General features: G+C 36.7%; 1 protein-coding gene across 3 annotated transcripts in view; it reads left to right on the top strand.

Annotated features, from left to right (window-relative positions):
* ASAP2 (ArfGAP with SH3 domain, ankyrin repeat and PH domain 2) overlaps positions 1-20,642 on the top strand; it is an 85,308-nt gene that overhangs the window by 27,060 nt on the left and 37,606 nt on the right. For 2 of the 3 annotated variants that reach the window (XM_041477851.1, XM_041477850.1), the window contains exons 4-9: positions 4,762-4,836; positions 6,335-6,384; positions 15,984-16,113; positions 18,223-18,308; positions 19,686-19,761; positions 20,257-20,343. In XM_041477851.1, the coding sequence (XP_041333785.1) occupies positions 4,762-4,836; positions 6,335-6,384; positions 15,984-16,113; positions 18,223-18,308; positions 19,686-19,761; positions 20,257-20,343 (504 nt within the window). Of the gene's footprint in view, positions 1-4,761; positions 4,837-6,334; positions 6,385-15,804; positions 15,861-15,983; positions 16,114-18,222; positions 18,309-19,685; positions 19,762-20,256; positions 20,344-20,642 lie in introns of those variants that run through there. The other variant, XM_041477852.1, reaches the window with a different exon arrangement.

The following is a 20,642-nucleotide window of genomic DNA, read 5'->3' as shown; positions in this document are numbered from 1 at the left end:
TAAAAGGTAACAGCAAAACTGAAGGAATTATCTTTTCTGTATTGTGTAATGAACTAGAACAATTTATGCCCAGAATTTTCTTTGTTTAGACCAAGGCATTAAAACACAATGTTTGGTGCCTGAACCTTCGCAAACATATTTTTGTTTAGAAGGACTTGCTGAAGTCCATGAGAAAACTCTACAGGTGTACATGTTTGAGATTGGAGTATTATATGTGGAGCTTAATGATTTAGGTTGTGAGCTTTCAGTTTTTCACCAGTACACCTGAGGAAAACTTGGCTAACAGTGTGAGTTAAAAAAGGGTACTCTTTGATTTATGCTTGTGGACATATAAACCAAGATGTAATAATTCCTCCTTAGCAGCATGGATTCAGCTCCACCTGGAGTCAAATCTTTATTTTTTTGCCAAAGGGTATTGATCCAACTGGAGGAAATTCAGAGGACAGTAATAAAACATTATTAGGGCTTCAATAGCTCGATTTATGAAGAAAGTTTAGAAGAATGTTTACTTCACAGATAACTCTTGATTGTGGAGGAAGAAAATAATAAATTGTGTATAAATGGAATCTCACTCTGAAAATATTAGGTGAAGTGTCCCAGAGGAAGTGATAGAAGCCTACCACTTAGGTCTTTCAACCTAGGTTAGAAAATGTGCACTCTGGAGTTCTCCACTGGCAAGGAAGAAGGGCTAGAATAACCCCAAGCTTCTTCCTTCCTTTTCTTTTGCAGATCTTCTTTTTATGCTTTTCAGATTTCCGATGAAATACTTCCTAATAGAGAAGTTTCCAGTTTGTAGTTTGCATATTGGTGCTAATAATGGGGCTGATTCTGAGTAGTCCATGGTGGCTACACTTGGTATCTTGTGTGAAGGCATTTTCCTAGGCAGCTGTGCCAGCAGCTCCATGTGGGCACTTAGTGGTGCTCAGCTCCTGTTCTTCTGGAGTCATTTTCTCTGTGACATAATGGGTGGTGGGTGATGTCCCAGCTCAGCCACATGCTGCAGGGGAAAGGGGGTGAGGACAGAGGAAGGACAGCACTGTGTCCTTGTATGCGAGGGGAAGACATAGTGCAAAGATGAAAGTTTGTGCCACCAGTCTTTGTTACACATTTTTCTGAAGTTTTGGGGATAGATGCTAAACCTTAAAGTTCAGACAAACAGTGTCTCATCTGTACAGTGCTCATCAGAGCATCTGTGGATGCTCTGATTTCCACTTTCTCCTTGCTGTGTTGATTGGCCTTGTCCTACTAAAGCTCATGTCACTAGGAAAATTATTGGAAACTATTAAATCCAATAGCACTTGCTATAAAAAATAGAAAATAACTTAAATAATTATTTGTCAGCCAGCAGTACTGCCATCACCTGCACACACACAAGCTCACTGATGGTTGAGAAGCCCACAGCCAAGTACACAGACTGCACCTAAGGTTTAGTAATGGCAATAGGAGACATATCATACTGCTCAACTGCCTGAATTTTAGTTTAAACTGAAAAAGTTTTAAGTTCTGCATGTTAAGACAAGTATTTAACTTCTGAAGTATACTGAAAAGGCTTTTTTTTCCCTTTTTGCTTGGATTTTTTTGCTTGGATTTACAGAAGTACTGTGGGCACCAGTATACAAAGCTTTTATGGAAAAGAGCTTTATGTTAAAGTAATCAGGAGGGCTGGCAAATGAGGGCTGGCAGTGAATTTAAATGTTTAACCATAGGCCCTTAAACCACTTGAACATCTCTCCCCTTTACAAATGCTGGCTTGCTTGTTGCCTCTACCAGCACTTCTGGCAGCTATGTGTTTTGTTTATGTGCTCTCTCCCCTGCCACTTCTTCTTCTCTGAGCCTTCTCCAACTTAGGAAGTTTTAATTTTTTACACTGTCATCTTGTTGGAAACTGTCAGAGGAAAACTGCAAGTGCCAAAGCAGCAAAGTTGGAAGAGGAAACAAGGTCAAATATTTTTTTTTCCTTTCTTTGTTTTTTAACCATGTGAAATTTGCTAGTGTTCCTCTGAGACGGGATGACGTTAATTTCTGTAAAGCTTTCTTGCATCTTGGTGTATTTTTTTAAAGTGCATTTTAAAACATGAAGTCGTCAAAATGTAGAGTCCATTGCATATGTTCTAGCTCCTTGTGCTCTGCACACAGAGTAGGAGCTGCACATATTAGTGCTTCTCGGTATGCCAAAAATGGGTCTATATTTTTAGATAGTTCAGCTTATGCTTCTCAAGAAAGAGGGGAAAAAGATGTAAGATCTTTCATCTGTATATTGCTTGCTGACTTATAAATATGAGGGAGTATGATTCATCTAACTGGGTTAATAATGACAAGTTCATGCATTATGTATGTTTACTTTTGTTACAAATAGAATAGGAGCATTGGGAATACAATAGACTGATGGTAATGTACAGGTGATAGCACACAGAAGGAATTAATTTGAATAGGCAAACATTCTCTAAACTTTTTAAAAAAATGTAGAGGTTTTGTCCTGTTTTTTTTTTCTGTTTGTTTGTTTGGGGTTTTTTTTTTGTTTTTTTTTTTAAAGTTGCTTTGGATTCCAGGCCTCATGGTGTGAAATTCAAGCAAATAGCCATAACTATTTTGGAGTCTGATTAATGTTTACACATGAGTATGTTTGGGATAGTACTTCAGATGGTTTATTTTTTTATGGCTTAAAGAAAAATCAGTTGTCTTGCGTCTGCTGTTGAGAAATGCTTTCTTCTTTATTCCTGTCTACTGCATTTGAAGAATAATTAAATGGAGGCTGTGAAAGTATTGATCCTTAAGTTAGACACTTGACTACATCATACTCATAAAATAGAATAACAAAGTAGAAAACCTCACGTGGGAAGATATCTTGAAAGAGACCTCTTTTCCACCTGAATAACCATTCTGGATGTGCACTTGCAGCTTCTAGAAGTTTTGGGGTTTTTTAATGTAGTGTTGTGCAGTTTAAACCTTTGCACTTATCCCCTGTATCTGTGACCTAATTTTGTTACCTGTGGGAATGGTTGTGCTGATAGGTGCATGTGGTAGCACTGCTGAGGACTGGGGAGGTGGATGGTCTCCAGCACTGCCAGCTAAGCATGTGTGCATGTTGCTAATTCAATTTTTACAGGAAGTACTTAAGAAAAACAGCCCCAATACAGAGCTGAAACATAACTTGTTTATTCTGAAGGGCTGTGATTGGGTCCTGCAGCTTGTTGGGTGGGAGAAAAAGTAGGGTGGAGGAGGGGAAATATGATTTGTGTTAAGAGTTTGAAAGACCAGATTTTCTGTGTTTCTTTAGCTTTTTCATGCAGAGACAATCTGTGTAACCATTAAAACTGATGAAGATTCACTTTGACTGGTGGCTGAAATTTCAAGCAAAAGCAGTAAGGTAGTTTCTTTGATGAGGAAAGGTGGGGACAGTGGGGCTTTGCTGGTTTGTTTTAACAACAACTGTTATGTATCACGGACTCTGTTCTAGTGAGGCCACCAAGTAATTACAGGGTGATAATATTTTGTATTTTACAATTCTGGGGAGACTGAAGCATCCATAATTGGAAATATTTTTTCCTTGAAATGTTAGTATTCTTTCACCTCTGGATGGGTTACACTAAAGGGGACTTTTGTTGTAGTGTGCTTTTATACTTTGGATGTCCCTGTCATAATTCCTGAAGAAATAAAAGCATTTGTTCCTACATGATGCAAAGTTCTTTCTGTAACTGGAACATTTGAAATCCATCTTCATGTCAGGATTTCAGAGCTTCTTGAAAAAAAATCGCATTTTAAAAGAACATCGTAAAATACCAAAAAAAGAAGTAACTCATGCAAGGGCAGCTTTGACTGAACTGCTGCAAAAGTTATTCTGATTTTTTTTGTGTTATTCTAAAGTATTTTGGGGTTTGCTCCTCAGAGCAACAAATCCTTTTGAATAGTTACAGTTTAAACTCTCTGCCTAGATATTATGATCCATACCTTGAATGTTTTCCCTGAATCATAAAGGAGTTGATATACAATCTTTTCCTAGCTGTCTTATTCCTACAGTCTTTCTTGGTTCTTTTTACTTCCTAAAATATTATCATACAAATACTTTAAAAAACCCATTATTATTTTACCACTGTCTTAATTTGAAATAATTTTTATCTTCTTGAAGTACTTATTTTCTCTTGAATTACTTACATACTAAAGACCTCATTAAATTCTTTTTTCAAAGTTTGCATGAGATAAATAAGGCAGATGTATTGCTTTTTTAAAAACAAATGGAAAATATTGGAATGGTGGCTATTTTACAGGCCAGCATTTTTTGTCTTTATAACTTCTGTCAGAGTAAAATGCCATGTATAGGGAGAGTGGCAAATGTGCTTTATGGAATAGGTCTGAAGAGGCTGGAAAGTAAAAAAGGTTAATATAAAATATGCTCATGAACCTAAAATTATCAGTGCTTAGAAATTAAATGCTTATTTTCATAGAATTTAAATGGGGAAATAAGGCAATGTAAAAATTAGTGGTCTTATTTTGCAGACACTGTGGGATGAGATATTTATAATCAGGAGTAATTCTGGAGGTTTCCTGCTGGTTTGGGTTATAGTGTTTCCAGAGTGAGTTTGATTAACTTGTGTTGCTTCCATCTTTGATTACTGGCTATGCTGATAAACATCTCCATAAGGCAGGGACAGGAAAATAATATGTAATATTTCCTTGTGAAACTTTCTGAAATGTGTGTATTAAGACAGTTTATGTTCTGTGTCTGAATATATTAACTGATTTGGTGTAATTTTCTTGTTACAGATTCAGAATATGAACAACATAATCACTTTTCCATTGGACAGTTTGCTGAAGGGAGACCTGAAGGGAGTGAAAGGGGTATGTCTTTCCTCCTATTAATATATAGGACTGTTGTTGGTACAGTAGATACATTTAGCAAGTGTATTGATCTTATGTGTTGGAAGGTGTAGGATACTCAAGTAATGTATTAGCTCAATAAACAGGACTTTGGGGTTTTTGTTTGTATTTTGAGGGTTTTTTTGTGAATCAAGTCATCCTTTCTGTTTGTGGATTCACATACCTCATGTTCTTGAGTATGTATACAAAACAACATTTGAGAAGCTTTAAAAGCAGGTCTGAGATACAGAAGATAAGCAGAGAAAGAGGTGTAAGATTCAGATATTTACTTAGTTGCATTAAGGGTAGTACTGTATTTTTAAGGATTTTTAGCATTCTAAACTTACCTGGAACTATTAAGAAACACACATTAGAGTGTATGAGCATATTTTTTTTAAAGAAGCTGAAATCTATTTCTTTATGCCCCAAGGACATTTCCTATTTGAAATAACAGCAACTTAAGACTCAAATGATGATGTGTTTATGATAAATTTCAGAGCCTATGGCGAGCAAACTTACTTGGCTTTTGCTTTGTTTACTAGTGAGCAAACAGGAAGTGACTGGCAGCTATTGTTCTAGGACATCGAAGGAAGGAGAAAAATGTGTACATAGACTAAAAATGGTTTCTGTAAATTACTGGAGGATAAATAGATTATTTATATTATCTTTGTGTTGTTTGCTTACCACATTTCACTCATGTTTTTCTCTATGTCAGAATAAATACATTTATTACAATACAGTGCTTCCCCTCTGCCTTGAGAATATAATCAAATGCTACTTCAGTTAATTTAATAATTGGCTCAATAATTAATTAACATGTAAGAATTAGTTCCTAATCTGTAGTTGGAAAATTTTTCCAGTATCTGAGAGTTGTAGTTGTCTGTTCTCTTGAACTTCATCAAAATTTCAGCTCTTGCATTTTTAGACATCAGTGAAATTACCTTATTTAGAGGAAAGAAGATAAAGGCATTTGGAATAAAAGTAATTCAGAATTCTCATGGAATTAGTTATGCTGAGCCATAAGGTCTATACTGTTCCCATTAAGTCAGTGAAAAATCAAATTTTTTAAACTTCAGTGTGATGAATCAAGTTCTTAGCCAAGGCTATACTGCAGCCTTGGGACAGGGACTTTTTTCCAGTAGAGGCAGAGATAGAATGATGAGAAAGTAGTTACTTGGATTAATTGCATAGCGTGGTCTTGGGACAGCATGTTGTTATACTTTTTAAGGAGTAAAATGGAGCAATAAAAATCATAGTAAAGAGCATCCTAGAGATGCTTTTAAAAACATGAGTGTATTAATTCTCTGTACAATTCTGTACAAGTATTCTATGTGCGAGATTGCTTTTGCACCACCCTTAGAAGAAAGAGTGAAGTCCCTTATTCTAGTAGGCACTGCAAGGGTCCAAGGTGTGTCTTCATTGTTAGAGCCACAGTATTTTTCATGTAAATAGCTGGCTGTTATTTTTTCTCTTTTGACAGGACCTGAAAAAACCCTTTGATAAAGCTTGGAAGGACTATGAAACAAAAGTGTATGTATCTTTTAAACTTTTATTTAAGAGTGAAATGTAACTGAAATCTGTAGAGGTTATTAATGCTTAATGCTGAGGTTGGATGCTCTCAGCAGGTGCAGCATGTACTAGAAGTGGACGTACACCTATCTGAGGCTGGGGAGTTGTGTCTTATGTTCTGGATCTAACCTCACTTAGCATAAGCCACTTGTTTGGAGTTACCAGATACACTGTTTAAATAAACAGCAATAAAATAAGTTTATAAAAACTGGAATTTTATATCTAGCTAAACAAATTGAATGAGTCAACAAAGCTCAACACCTAATATCAAACACAATTTATTTCTGGTTCCTAGTAAATCTTAAGTGGTTCAGTGTCCTGCATCAGGGACAGTTGTTTCCAAGGCTGGCCAGGTTAATTGTATTAGTACAGCTGACAGTCTCTGAAGTAGAATTTTGTAGTGAGTTTTATTCCACATTACAGTATTACCTGGATTGACTATCAGTTTTGTGTCACGTGTCCAGTGTCTGTGTTCTTCTGAAATAATGCTGCCTTGCATCAGACCATCTCTGATGATACAGGTCCAGAAGAATCAAGTATGATGACACTATTTAACATAAATAATTTGGAGATCCACAGCCAACTAGTCTGGCTGAAAATCTAGCAACATTTATGGTTTGTTTTTTTTTAATTGCACAAAGTTATAATGATTCTCTGGTGCCCACTTAGTTAGTCTGTTTGAAGTCTTCAGAAATTATTCCTGTAACTGGTTTACCCACAAAAGCAACCAGTTAGCTAAATTTCATTATTCCTTTTGTGAATAACAATGAGAACGGTCCAGTTATTGCTTTCTAGCATCAAATTGTGAGGAAGACCTCTGTGGCTTTTGGTTTTTGAAACTGCCTGGATTTTCATAAAAGGACATTCTGAAATACTGAGATAAACCTCTGGTCTGACAGTCTAAATCCACAGAAGATTGTGTTCGCTCCAATGTTTTATGGTCCTGACACTGGTAAGCAGTGTCATTTGGTGCATACCAGTTATTGACTATTGAAGTAATTAAGATTTCTAATCATTGCCTATGGCAGTAGTTGATCTCTGAGGACAGGCCTTAAATAGTCCTATATTTTAGTCTGCTGCTGTCTAGCACTGCTTGATTGCTGGATCTGGAAGCTTGTTTACTTGTGTGTGACTATTCATACTGACAACCCACAAAGTTTATGTGCAGAATTTGAAATAAATTTGTGCACTGCTGGGACATACACCAAGAGGAATGTTACTACTGGACCAAGACCTCCAGTGCTTTTAGGATTTCTGATCTAATATTCACTAGGATGAGTGTGTTGAAGTGATGTAAATCATTTGTACTTGATCAGAGCTGGCATTTCAGAGTCAGATATACCAGAAATATTTTCAGTTGTTATTTAATTTAATTAAGTACTTGAGAAGTAAGAAATACCCTTAGAAAATGTATTTGTATATTTGGGGATTTTCATTTGAGGTTACGGACATGTTGGAAATCTTATTTTGTGCGCTGTGTCATTCAGGACCTGAAAACGTGATGCTGACGATGTGTTTTCTGTCTGTGGCATTGAATCCATTGTTGCTTGTATGATATAATGAGATTTTTTTCTTTTCCTTTAACTGGCTATCCTTTAGAAAACCTTTTTCATGACTTTGCTTTCAAGTAAGACACTTGGGTTTTGATCTGAAATGGGTTTCCTTTTCCGCAGTTATCTCTACTTTCTGCAAGATTCTTTAACGAATGAAGCAGACCTACTTGACAATGCTCATTTCTAAGACATTTATGTGTCAGATTATTCAACATGCAGAAGTTGAAGGTAGCACACATTCATCAGGAATATTTTTCAGATCCGTGAACTATTTTTTTGGTATTTCTAAGTGGTGGGCTGGTACAATTACTGAGTGCTGTGGTTTTTTAAGTGGTTAGATGAAAGCTCCACATCAATATTTTGAAGTTTTAAGCTCTTAATCCAGTCTGTTGGACTCCTTGACTTTGATGAAAACCAAAGGATCATCTGCTTGAGGCTCAGGATAGGGAGCCTGGGAATTCTGTGTACAAGACAATTCTTTCAAATAATGAGCTGCTCTTTTTTTGCCACTTTTCATGGCATAAGGTGAGCAGTCAGGGAATATTGTTTTTCGATACAAGCTGTGTTGCTTATACCGAGGAGCAGACCAGTTTTCCATGGTATTGTTGAGTTAAATTCAGTCTTGGAACTTCCCTGAGACCCCATAGGACCGTGAAATTTGTCAGACCTCTTGGACATAAGATCAGTTCCCAGATAAATTGAGATGTTATGACCTGTCATTATGGAGCATTTGTCTTTAAAAACTGGAGATGGGAATTTTAATAATGTGATTTTCAACTTAGGATGAGAATATTAATTTGAGCTTGAATTTGTTCAGGTCATCTTTTTTCTCATACTAATTTTTTGACATAGGAAAACAGTGAGGTTTCTCTGGGTTGCTATTATACATGCCGCTGAGGTTTCTTAAGAAAATAACTCTTTTCGTTCTGTGGCTGTCCTGAATGAATCTAAACTTCCTTATAGCTGTGTGTTTTGATCATCTGTAGCAGTGGGTGGATGCAGAATCACCTCAAGAAGTCTTAATTGCAGATTTTGGGGGTTTTGTTGTGGCATCTTCATGCTCTCTGCTTCAATAAAAAGGACAAAGGAATGGGGAGAGGTAACCTCAGTCTCACCTACAGCTTGTGTTGCCAGAGTAGAATGAGAATGGTGGATGTACGTGCTGATAGCCAGAGGTTTGCTCAGCCTTCTTCAGTCTGTTACTTTAGATAACTCCTTGTTTGAATTCTGCCTAAAACCAGTTCTAGGTGTGTGCTTAGTGAGCTGTCTTTTCCAGTGAGATTTCTTCTAACATGTGAATAACTCTTTTTAAAATTCTTCCCCCCCTTTTTTTTCTTTCTTTTCCTTTTCCCTTTTGGTTAACAATCTATTCAAGGCTGCTAGGCTGCTCTTTTTCTGCACATGCCTCTGTATCATATGCTTAACATCATATTGTTCATCTGCATTTCCTAGTCACAAGTACAGACCTGTGAAGCTACATGCCCAATAATGAATTGGTGTTTTTGTAGTCTGTTGAGAAGTGATAGTTTTCATATTGATTGCTGTCTTTATAAGGAAAAATTTTAAGCTTATTTATCACACTATCTCATCTCTCTTCCTTGCACCTTTGTGATCACCTCTTGGGTGCAAATATACCCAAGTGTGACATATTTGAAAAGAAAGAAAGTTAATTTAAAAATTGCATCTGCTTTGCTTTATTCCCATAACATTTTTCGATATTCAACCTCTCTCTGTAATTAGGTGTGTTTAAAAATTCTGATGTATCTAGTTCTTGTTTGGGAGAGAGATGTTAAGATCCTTTCTGATGATCCTGTATCACCATCCATCATTGTTGATTACTATGCACCTCCTTTGCTCTGGAGCCACCTAACTTCTCAGACTATTTTCCTCAGGATCACCTTAGCTGAAGTAAAAGAGGGAAGTTGGAGCCCTATTTCTCTGTACCCTGGGGCTGCTCTTGAGTAAGGTAGTATGAGGAGAAAGCAACCTATAGCTTCATGCAAACCTACTTCAGTCAAAAATTGGGACTATCCTGAGGTGGCATTCATGAATAATTTATACTTTCTCACCACCAATCATTAACATGACTCAGTTGGAACCATAAAGATTTTAAAATGTTTTTAAAGCCTTAAAGCAGTGCATTTCTGATGGGACCTCAGTTACAGATGTTGTTTCCCACATAAGAGCTGGGAGATGCCACCAGAGCAGTGCAGCAGGACTGGTCTGTGTCCTTTGGGAGAGCTGTTTCAGGCTGGGCTCTTCTTGTTACAAGGCAGTTGCTTTCCCCTGTGTACTTAAACACTAATGGCAGGCGTGCCGGGGGACCATATGGGGAAGGAGTACACGTGTCATAAAAACTGCTCATTCTCCCAGCAGGCAGATCAGATTCAGCAAGGCGCTGAGCCAGATATCACCCACATGCTTCAGTTTGGTCGGTCCTGTTGTGGTAGATTCCGAGGTAAAGACTTTGTGTCAGTTTTACACAGAAAATAGAAATATGAACTTACTGAAGCATATTATTCACAATTTTTTTTTAGCTGAATATATCTGTATTTTGGACATAAACCTGATTTTCCTGAAAAGAAAAAAAAATAATAATTTTTAAAAATAGAGTTGTCTTATTTTGGGGCCTGTAAATGTCTATTATCTTCAGAAGTCTTCTTTAACAAGTGTTGTGCTCATTCTATGAAATGTAAAGGTTTAATGGAAACTAGTGAGCTATTTTTGGGAAGGCTGATTACCTCTCCTTCTTTGCCATTCTCCTTTTAAAAACTGGGCATGAGGTCTTTTTTATACAACTGAGTGAAGAGAACAAGTTGTTTGAATGTGCTTATGGCATTTTAAGATCCAGGCATTAACAATATGTTACTGTGAAGAAACGCAAGTGCTCGTATCTAGAAATAACTATCGTTCATTTGTTTCTGAACTATTTGAAGTCAATGGAAAAATGAACAAAGTCAAATACAGTCATCTGTTAAGAAGTCTGCACAACTATTTAAGTGATGCTATTTCCAGTTTAGTAAACTCGTGTTTTACACAATATGAAACAATTTTTACACAATATGAAACAATTTTATCTGAAAATTCTGCAAGTAAATTTCTCAATTTACTTCTTCAGAGCTCTAACTTGACTCAGAAAGCCATTGATATTCATAGCTCTTAGATATTTCTGTCATGTTTCCTTTAAATGCAAGTACATAAGATGGAAGTGGAGTCATAGCTTGTAAATAGTGATATAGAATGAAAGTGCTAAACAAGGTTGCTTAAATATAGAATCATAGAATAGAATAATACAATCATTTAAGTTTGAAAATACCTTTAAGATGATCAAGTTCAGCCATAAATCTAACGCTGCCAAGTACACATCTAAAGCATGTCCCTAAATGTTACATCTACACATCTAAATACCTGCAGGGATAGCGACTCAACCACTTCCCTGGGCAACCTGTTCCAATGCTTGGCAACCCTTTCCAGAAGAATTGTTTTTCTAATATCCAATCAAATCTTCCCCTACTGTAATTTGAGGCAGTTTGGTTTTGTGCTATTGCTTGTTACCTGTGAGAGGAAACTGAAATTCCACTGCTAAAATCTCCTTTCAGGTAGTTGTAAAGAGTGATAAGGTCCCCTTGAGCCTCATTTTCAACAACCTAAAGAATCCCAGCTCCCTCAGCCACTTCTCATCAGACTTGTGCTCCAGACGCTTCTCCAGCTCTGTTGCTCTTCTCTGGACTTGCTCCAGCACCTCAGTGTCTTTGAGGGGCCCAGAACTGGACACAGCACTCAAGGTGTGGACTCATTGGTGCAGAGTACAGGGGGACTATCACTGCCCTGGTCCTGTTAACCACACTATTACTGATACAGGCCAGAATGCCATTGCTGGCTTCTGACCAGGACCTCCAGACTCTTTTCTGAGGGGCAGCTTTCCAGCCACTCTGTCCCCAGCCTGTAGCACTGCTTGGGGTTGTTGTGATCCAAGTGAGGGACCTGGCACTTGGCCTTATTGAACTTCATACCACTGGCCTTTCTCTATTGATCCAGCCTGTCCAGATCCCCCAGCAGTCTTCCTACCCTCCAGCAGATCCACATACCCCCCAGCTTACTGTCATCTGAAGGCTTACTGGGAATGCACTCAATCCCCTTTTCCAGGTGATTCATAGAGGTATTAATCAGGACTGACCCCAACTAGGGAATACCACTGGTCATTAGTGGTATTCCCCAGAGCCTGGGGAATACCACTAGTGGCCAGTCACCAGTTGGGATAATTCCATTCACCATCATCTGCCAGGCTCTCCATGCAGTTTTTTTGCCCAGTGAACAGTGTGCCTATTCAAGCCATAAGCAGCCAGTTTCTCCAGGAGGATCCTGTGGGAAGCAGTGTCAAAGGCTTTATTGAAGTCCAGGTAACCACATCCACAATATACTGTTTCAAGTCTAAGATTTCATATTAAGTATTTTTATTTTGAAAGAGATTACCTACAAATTAAATGGAAAAGTCTCTGAATTAATCTGCACATGTTGTGGGTGAAATGATGAAAATATCTGAGCACATTTTGCTCCTTCTGTCCTCTTTCCCTTTATCATTCAGAGCAGGATGTATGGAAAGGAAAACCTTTCAAGCATTTCTAAAAGGAAAATACAACTTCTTCATTGAGGATTTGAGAGTTAGGAGAGATATACTTTACAGTGAGCATTGACAGACAGTAGGGTGAAATGAAATGGAGGCTCTTTCACCAAAAAGCTGGAGGGCCCAAGCCTGGAGAGTCAGGCTGAAAAAGAAGACTAGACAAAGAAAGGATATTTGAAATTAAAATATGTAATATTATTTTGTCAAACAAAATAGCCTTCAGAAGCACTTTTTCCAGAATGCTACCAATTCAAGTGTGTTCCTTCCAGGTGCTATTGTCAGTCTCTGCACTGTCTCATGTGTGTACCCAGACTCAGCCTGGCTGACTGCTGTATGGAGAAGTAGAGGAAGAATGACAGAGTTGCTTCCCAGCCAGCCAGTTCACTGCTGCTTCATGTACACAGGGTGCTCTGATTTTTTACCCTTACTGACTGGCAGAAAATAAATACATGTCTTTGGTGCTTATTTATACCACAATCTGTATGACAAAATTGATTTGTTCGAAATGAAAATTACGAGTTATATTGACAGATAGTTGCTTTTCAAATTGAAGTGTTAAAAATAGTCCTATATTGGAAACTGAATGGGTGAAACCATTCACTTTGTATCTCTTTACCTTTACTCTTGTAATTATTCATCCTGTATTTCAGCTTTGCTTGTCTGTGATACACATCTGATCTCACTGTATATTTGTTATGTGCAGCTGTCTTGTAAATGGACTGACGTGTGCTCACATTTTAATCTTAGTCAGCAAAGTGTGTATATGTGATATGTGCTGCATGAGCTCCAAGAATAGCAGCATTACCAAACATTTGCTGCTTTCTTATTGCTTCTAGGGTATTTTTTAGAGTTTTCACAATTTTCTTATTAATTTGGGTTAATTGATCTGCCTGGAAAACCTGAATACCCTGCAACATTTGGAAATCTCACAATGTAGTGTTACAGGACTGTCTTTGCCAAAAGGATTTGGTTAATGTCACAATAGACTGACACTTGAAGCTGAGTTGATCCTTGCATTTGGATAGGACACTCAGCCAGCCTTTAGCACTCAGAAGATTTGCATGCAAAAGGGCTGTGAGGGGTTTCTTTATTTCCCTAGATGTAGTATCAGTCAGATAGGAGGTAGCCTATTATTGTGGCAAAACAACAGGGTAAATTCTGAATTACAAAGATGAAGATGTAGTTAGATATTAAAAGTAAAATAATGAGAAAATGTAAATGTGAAATGCATGAGGCATGTATCTCTGATACTTGTCGCTGAGAGGTGATTTGGGGTTTTTGGTAAAGTATGTTTTTGAGTTTTTGGAAACAGGTAGCTTCAAGGATATCTTTCTCTGAATTGCTTGATAGAGGTCAGTATATTTTCATCTTGGTTTAACTATTTTTTTGCCTGTGGAGTATGGTTTATCCTTTAAAAAGCAGAAAGCACTCTTTCACCAAAATCTAGCTTTCTTTAGGAGGAGTACAATGTATGCTGTGGTATTGTTCATGATGTTTGACTGTTTGGCAGTGTTAGCTGTCTTTGGTTTAACTAGCATTGAGAGATACCTTATGGCACGCGAATAAACTCCCAAGATTTTGGAGGTGGTTTCATTTTCTTACACTTGAGTATTGTTCTCTGTAAAAAGTGAAAATATTATACAATGGTAATTGGTAGTTATTAGCCTACTCACACCTGGTCACACATTAGTGAGCTCTCTGGCTTCAAGAACTGCTGGTTCATTTGGAAATTGAGAGAATGGAAACATCCTGGATCTTTCCTCTGAGGTTTGACTGCTTTAGAACTATCAAGTATGACATAACTCCTCTAAAGTGTGTGCTAGAAATGAGCTGCATATTCATAATTTTCTGTGAATCTTTTGTAGTGGTTTATCTTTCTTGTTCAGGATTGTCTGCTTAACTCTTGTGTCTGTACTCTTGTTTTCTGTGCCTACAAAATAGCGTAATTGGTAGTAATTGGGTAAGAGTGAGGACTTATGCTTCATGAAAATAAAACATTCTGGAATTGAGTTTTAATTCAGGCAACTGGAGGTTTTCAGAACATTTATTTCAAAGGAGAGGAGCTTCCTTCAAACGTCTTCTTCTGGTAGGATGTGATGGGCTGAGGAGGAGCACAGTGCTGGCTGGATGCACTGGCTGCTGCAATATTGCACAGGGCTGGCTCTGCTGTGCCTGCCTGTGCTGAAAGCACAGTGGGGCTTCTTGAATTGCTGCTCAAAATGCTTCCCAGTGGGAATGTTGAAGGGAAGGATTAATGGAATTAATTCTTGTTTTCCCTTGCTGCTTGAGGTGTAATAGGAGGCAGTTCCTCATTTTTGAGAATTACAGAACATTTTGTTGACTGGAAGTCCTTAGACCTTCTAGACATTTTCCTATAAGCTGTTAGGGTAATGTTAACATCAGGTTAAGAGAGTGCTTGAGACATGTCACTTTTTCAGAGAGAGAGCTAAGAGACACTTGACTGCCCAAGAGGAGGGAGGACAGTTGTGCGTGTTATTTGTTCCTCTGATCTCCTTCCTGTATTCCTTGTTCAAAAGCAGTATAGCATTTCCTCAGGAAGCTCTTTTCAGAATTTTGAGGTTCTGAACAGTATGAGTGACAAGCTAAGTCTTCAAAAAGTAAATACCCTCATGTATTTGTATTTATTTTAGACTTATCTAACTGGGTTGTCAAATTATACTACTGCGTTTAGGAATATTATGGAGAATAGCTTTAACAAATGCAGAAGTGAGTTTATGGGAATAGGCCAGGCATTGGTTATTCATTTATATTCTGCAGGAGAACCTGTTTTATTCAGAGCTCTTGGAAAATGTTCATGGAAACTTTTAGGGAATTAGGACAGCTGGTCTAGCAGACTTTGAAGTCTGCAACACAGCCGGCTGGTCGGCATTCCCAGTGCCAACTGGCTCAGCAGCAAGTAGAGACAGCAACTGTGATTTTGGCTTAGGAAAACCCTGTATATATAGAAGATGACTTGATGACAGGCAAGACTCAATAAATCTGGTGACATAACTGAACTTTGTTAACCAGTGTTTGCTCTGTTGGGATTAAACATCCCCCTATGTTTTCAATTAAAACTCATTATTTTTTCCCGTATTTTCTTTCTTTGGAGCAGGAACTTAGTACGTACTTCTCATGTACTGTCTTTTGGAATATCTGTCAGAACATTACTTTAACAGATGATTAATTAGATTTCAGCTACTGTATGTCATTGCTGATCTTTAGTCATTGTCAAATTTCAAATGAAATGTCATCTGGAAGTAAGTCATATGCAAAGCTACAGGAGTTTGGCTCCGCATCTGTCAGTAGACTTTGTGAATAATCTGATTTCCTGAGAGGCTGTGGATTTCTCACTTCATTGACTGATTCTTTTTGCCTTATAGTACAAAAATAGAGAAGGAAAAAAAAGAGCATGCTAAGCTTCATGGGATGATTCGTACAGAAATAAGTGGAGCTGAAATTGCAGAAGAGATGGAGAAAGAAAGAAGGTTCTTCCAGTTACAGATGTGTGAGGTAAGATTCAGTGTGAAATTATTATTATTATGGTGCTGTTTGTAGGAAAATTTTGAAAAATGCAATTGTTTAAGAGTAGCTGTGATATTAAAGGGAAATGCCAGGTTATTTATTGACTCCATTTGTGAAAACACATTTTTTTATTATCCTGATGGGCAAACTTTATAGGGAATTTAGATATTTTTTAATTTCACTAAACAGCTAAATTAATGCAAATAAAACACCAAGAGATTATAATAACTCAGTCTTTACACCACTACTTCACTGTAAGTTATTTTAAGCCCTTGATCATTCTCTGAATTGTTCCTGTCCTGACAGCTGTTGCGTTATTAGGAGAGTCTCTAGTCTAGCACACTGCTGGGTTGGTACAGGAAAAAAGTGCTAGGGATGGAATCCAGTTGTCTTTCAAGTTGTTTCAGAATGTTTCTACTTCAAAATCTCTGTGATTTTGCAGTATGTTAAATCTGATGTGAATATTTTTTGTTTGATTCATTTAAGGATATGTCTGGTTCTGTGGTTGGGAATTCAAGTTGCTGTGTTTGTTTTTAGTACACATTAGCCCAAAAATACACCATGGGTGTTTCTACTGCCTTTCCTGTGATGATGATAGCTAATTTGACTTATATGCCAGCATAGCATAACTGCAGTTGTCCTAGATATTTCTTTTAGTAACTGCATGCACTCATACATAAGAGAAAAGCTTCACATTCCTATACAGAATCAGACTGAAATGTTCAAAACTGATTAAGGGATTTGAGTAACAAATAAACATATGGATGTTGTCAGCTAATTGCCTATCTGTATCCTTCCTAAGAAACAACTAGGAACAGATGCTTCTCTCTTGCTGTATCACAATAAAGGAAGAGTTCACATTAGTCAGTTGTAGTGATAATGAAGGGTGAAGTCTGAATTTGGATTAAATTACTCTAAATGTGGAATAGCTGAAGTGTATCCTGTATTTCTTCTGATTTTGAGGAAAAGAAATTTATACTAGGTCACCTCTGAATAGTTGTGAAAGAGGACTTTGGTTTTGTTTTGATAGTAAGTGAGAAGGGTGACATATTGAAGTTTTATCATAAGTACAGACTAGTTCTCTGTAAATTATGGAAGTGACCTGAATACCAAATGCCTAGAGCTCCATTTTAAATTAACAGGAACTGGAGAGGTGATTGTTGTAACTAAATACTATCCAGTGCACATGTCTACATTTAGGCTCATCATTTGTTCACCTGAACCAGCATAAGAAGCTGCAGCATTGAAATCCGGCACTTGGATGCTGCTTTACTTTAGATGATTTACAACATTTAGGATGTATGGTGAGAAGGGGAAACCCAGATGCATTAGAGCACCATTAAGACATTAATTTCTTCACTTGGAGGTCACCGGCTGAGATGGGGTTAAATTTTTTTGTCATTTAATGGACAGTTAAGGACTTGGATATTTGATCAATCATACTTCTGCTTGCATGGCTGACATTTTAGGCTGTGATATTCAGGGGAAGAGCTGCCACTTAATGTGGACTTTGTGCCTTATGCAAGAGGACAGTAGTTACACTTCTTTTATGCTTGACAGTAGATTAATTGAAAAATCTCTTGCTAAACTGTAATTTGCTGTAATTACCATGTATAAGGATTTGATAAAGAAAACTATGAAATCAACAGGCAAATTTTAAAACTTGTTGAAATAAACACTCACTTTAATTTTAGCCAACTGCTTTCCTCCTTAATGACATCTGTTTAGTAATGAATTTAACAACTAGTGAGATAAATTTTTAGATGTGCTGCTAGGTGTAAGAATGGGTTCCTTAATGTACTCCACAAACCTTTTCATACTTTCTTTAACAGTGGCTTTCCTTAGGAGCCCCAAAGGATATTCTAACAATTTGGACATATCATAGTGAAATATCCTCACAGGATATCAAAAGTCAGCAGTGACAAGAATTCTTTTTGTGTGATTTAACTCTTGAAGCCACTTTTTGCTGCATTTTCTTTTAGGTTTTGTAAATCTGTAACTATTAAAACTTGTTGAAATATAATTGAAAATAAAGTGTTAAAAAACCCCCCTGTAGCAGTAATAAATAATTTGTTTTGTGAATTACTGTTTTAACAGTACCTGCTGAAAGTCAATGAAATCAAGATTAAAAAAGGAGTGGACTTGCTTCAGAACTTGATCAAGTATTTTCATGCTCAGTGCAAGTATGTTTTACTTTTCATAATCTCTACACTAACTGGAACAACATTTTGTTTTCAAATTTTGACATCATCATAACACTTTTCTAGAATATTCAAAATCTTAAGTTTCAGCTGTTCTTGCTGATGTCTTTTGACAGATTGCTTTTGACAGATCAGTCATAGCTTTTGTTACTATATTCAGAAACATGAAATGAGGTTGAGCTTGTTACATTGAATATAATTGTATGCTCCAAAGGAATACCGAACAATAATTTGCCATGTTTATAAACTACTCTTGAAACAGGGCTTTTAGTTTGATCTATTACTTAGTGGTCCATTAGTATTGATGGACTTTGAGTGTATCTAACAATGATGTAAATTAATTATGTGCTCAAGAAAAATAAGTTGCATAAGTAGTGGAATAAAACTATATTGAAATAGTCACTCTTTTTCTAGTTTATTGGAGGAGGACCCAGTAGTAAAACACAAAGTTCTCATTAGAATTATGTGCTTTTGTTATGATAGTGTTACAAATCTGTCATGTAGCAATGAAGTCACAGCTACAAACTTGAAAGAGCCACTGCTCTCACCTGTTGAAATCAGTTAAGTTTTCATCTTAAAACACCAGTCTGCATCTATGAATTTTTTCCTTAATACCTGTGTTGCTTTTAAAATCAGTTTCACTTGTAATGTCTCATTAATCTGCTCTGTCCGTTTAATACAATTTTAGCAACGTAAGTGCTGTGTTGCATTGTCACTTTCATGACTGCTTCCCAGAGTGAAAATATTTTATGTTGCGAACAGTGCAGCAATATTTAAACAAATATGCATGTAACTGGCATTTCTTAGAATTTTTTTTAAATATCTTTGTTTTTTTTTTAAAGAACTGGAATACTTGGCATAGACAGCATTACTCTGCCGATTCAAAATGCATGTACTGCAGAAAGATGTAGCATATTCTATAAGCTCGCTTATAGAGCATAATTAATGATTGGGAAACAAAGGGGTTTTCCTTTAGTAAAAGATTGCATCAGACATAAAATTATGTGGCTTCAAGAAATCACAATTATTTTATATGGAGCTTTTGCTGTCCTTCAAGTGAATCTTTCTTTTCTGGGCCTTCACTAAGTGTGATGAGAACTTGTATTTGAGATGAGAATGAGGAAAATTTATGTGGCAGTGGATTGTGGCAGTTCTGAATCTAATTGGGGATTTTGCATGTCAGAATAAGCTATGATGGAAATAAAGAGGTGGATCAGTCAAAGATTAATTTTAAAAAGTTTACTGTTTTGAAGTTTATGCTATGGCATAATAATATGCATGTCTTACTATGGCAACTTTTTAAGCAGAAAATTCAAAGTAAGGTTTCATAACAGCTGGCTTTTTGCTTTTCTTTTTAAGTTTCTTTCAGGATGGGTTAAAAGCAGTTGAAAGTCTCAAACCTTCAATTGAGACACTCTCGACAGATCTTTATACAGTGAGTAGCAACATCTCATGTTTATGTGGTAAATTTAGTTTTTTACAGTAGAAGAATGATCATTTTGGTTCAGGTTGCCTGTCTGCTTTAATAGTCAGCATTTAAGGTTTAGAGTAGATTGTTGGTAAAGTCTTGTTTTAATATGACATTCAGAAGTCTTAGTTTCAATTCAGGACCCCACTGTGTAAAATGTTACGAAAACAGCTTTTGCTCAAAAGTGTTTATTAAGTGGAAAATAACATGTGGTTTCAAATGGAACACAAGGAAGCAAGAGCATTGTGAGGCAATATCAAAGCCTTAACCCAGCAATATCCTAACCATTATCAAGTTTTCTGAAAATACAAGGGAAAATAAACTGATCATATTATCTTTTCTTTTTGCTTTTATTCTCACTGAATATTTCTCAAAAAATGAACCAATTATCAGCAAATTTGAAAGACCTGCATTGAAAGCTAAAAAAATGTTATTATTAACCTGTGTTTTTCTTCATTCAAGATTAAACAAGCACAAGATGAAGAACGAAGACAATTAACACAGCTCAGAGATATTTTAAAATCAGCACTCCAAGTTGATCAGAAAGAGGTGAGTATATAAGGTGGTTTAACTTTGGAATACCTATTTTAATTACTTGTAATGTTAATATTCAAGATAAAGTTATTTTAACTTTTATCAGACATTTAATTCCTTTTGTTAATTCATTTTTGTTTTGAGGCTGATGTTGAATGTTTCTGACAAACACATTTTTAGAAAAAACAAATGCCCACTAAAAACATGACTTACTGAAAAATGATTTCTTTTCATTACCAGTGTTGTAAAATATTTCAGATGGTGCACTGCTGCTCAAACTGAGAATGAAAGAACTTGGGCAGTATCAAGAAGAC

Source organism: Pyrgilauda ruficollis, unplaced genomic scaffold (assembly GCF_017590135.1).
Source record: "Pyrgilauda ruficollis isolate IOZ18807 unplaced genomic scaffold, ASM1759013v1 scaffold42, whole genome shotgun sequence".
Lineage (NCBI taxonomy): Eukaryota > Metazoa > Chordata > Aves > Passeriformes > Passeridae > Pyrgilauda > Pyrgilauda ruficollis.
This window is presented reverse-complemented; position numbering and strand designations above follow the sequence as displayed.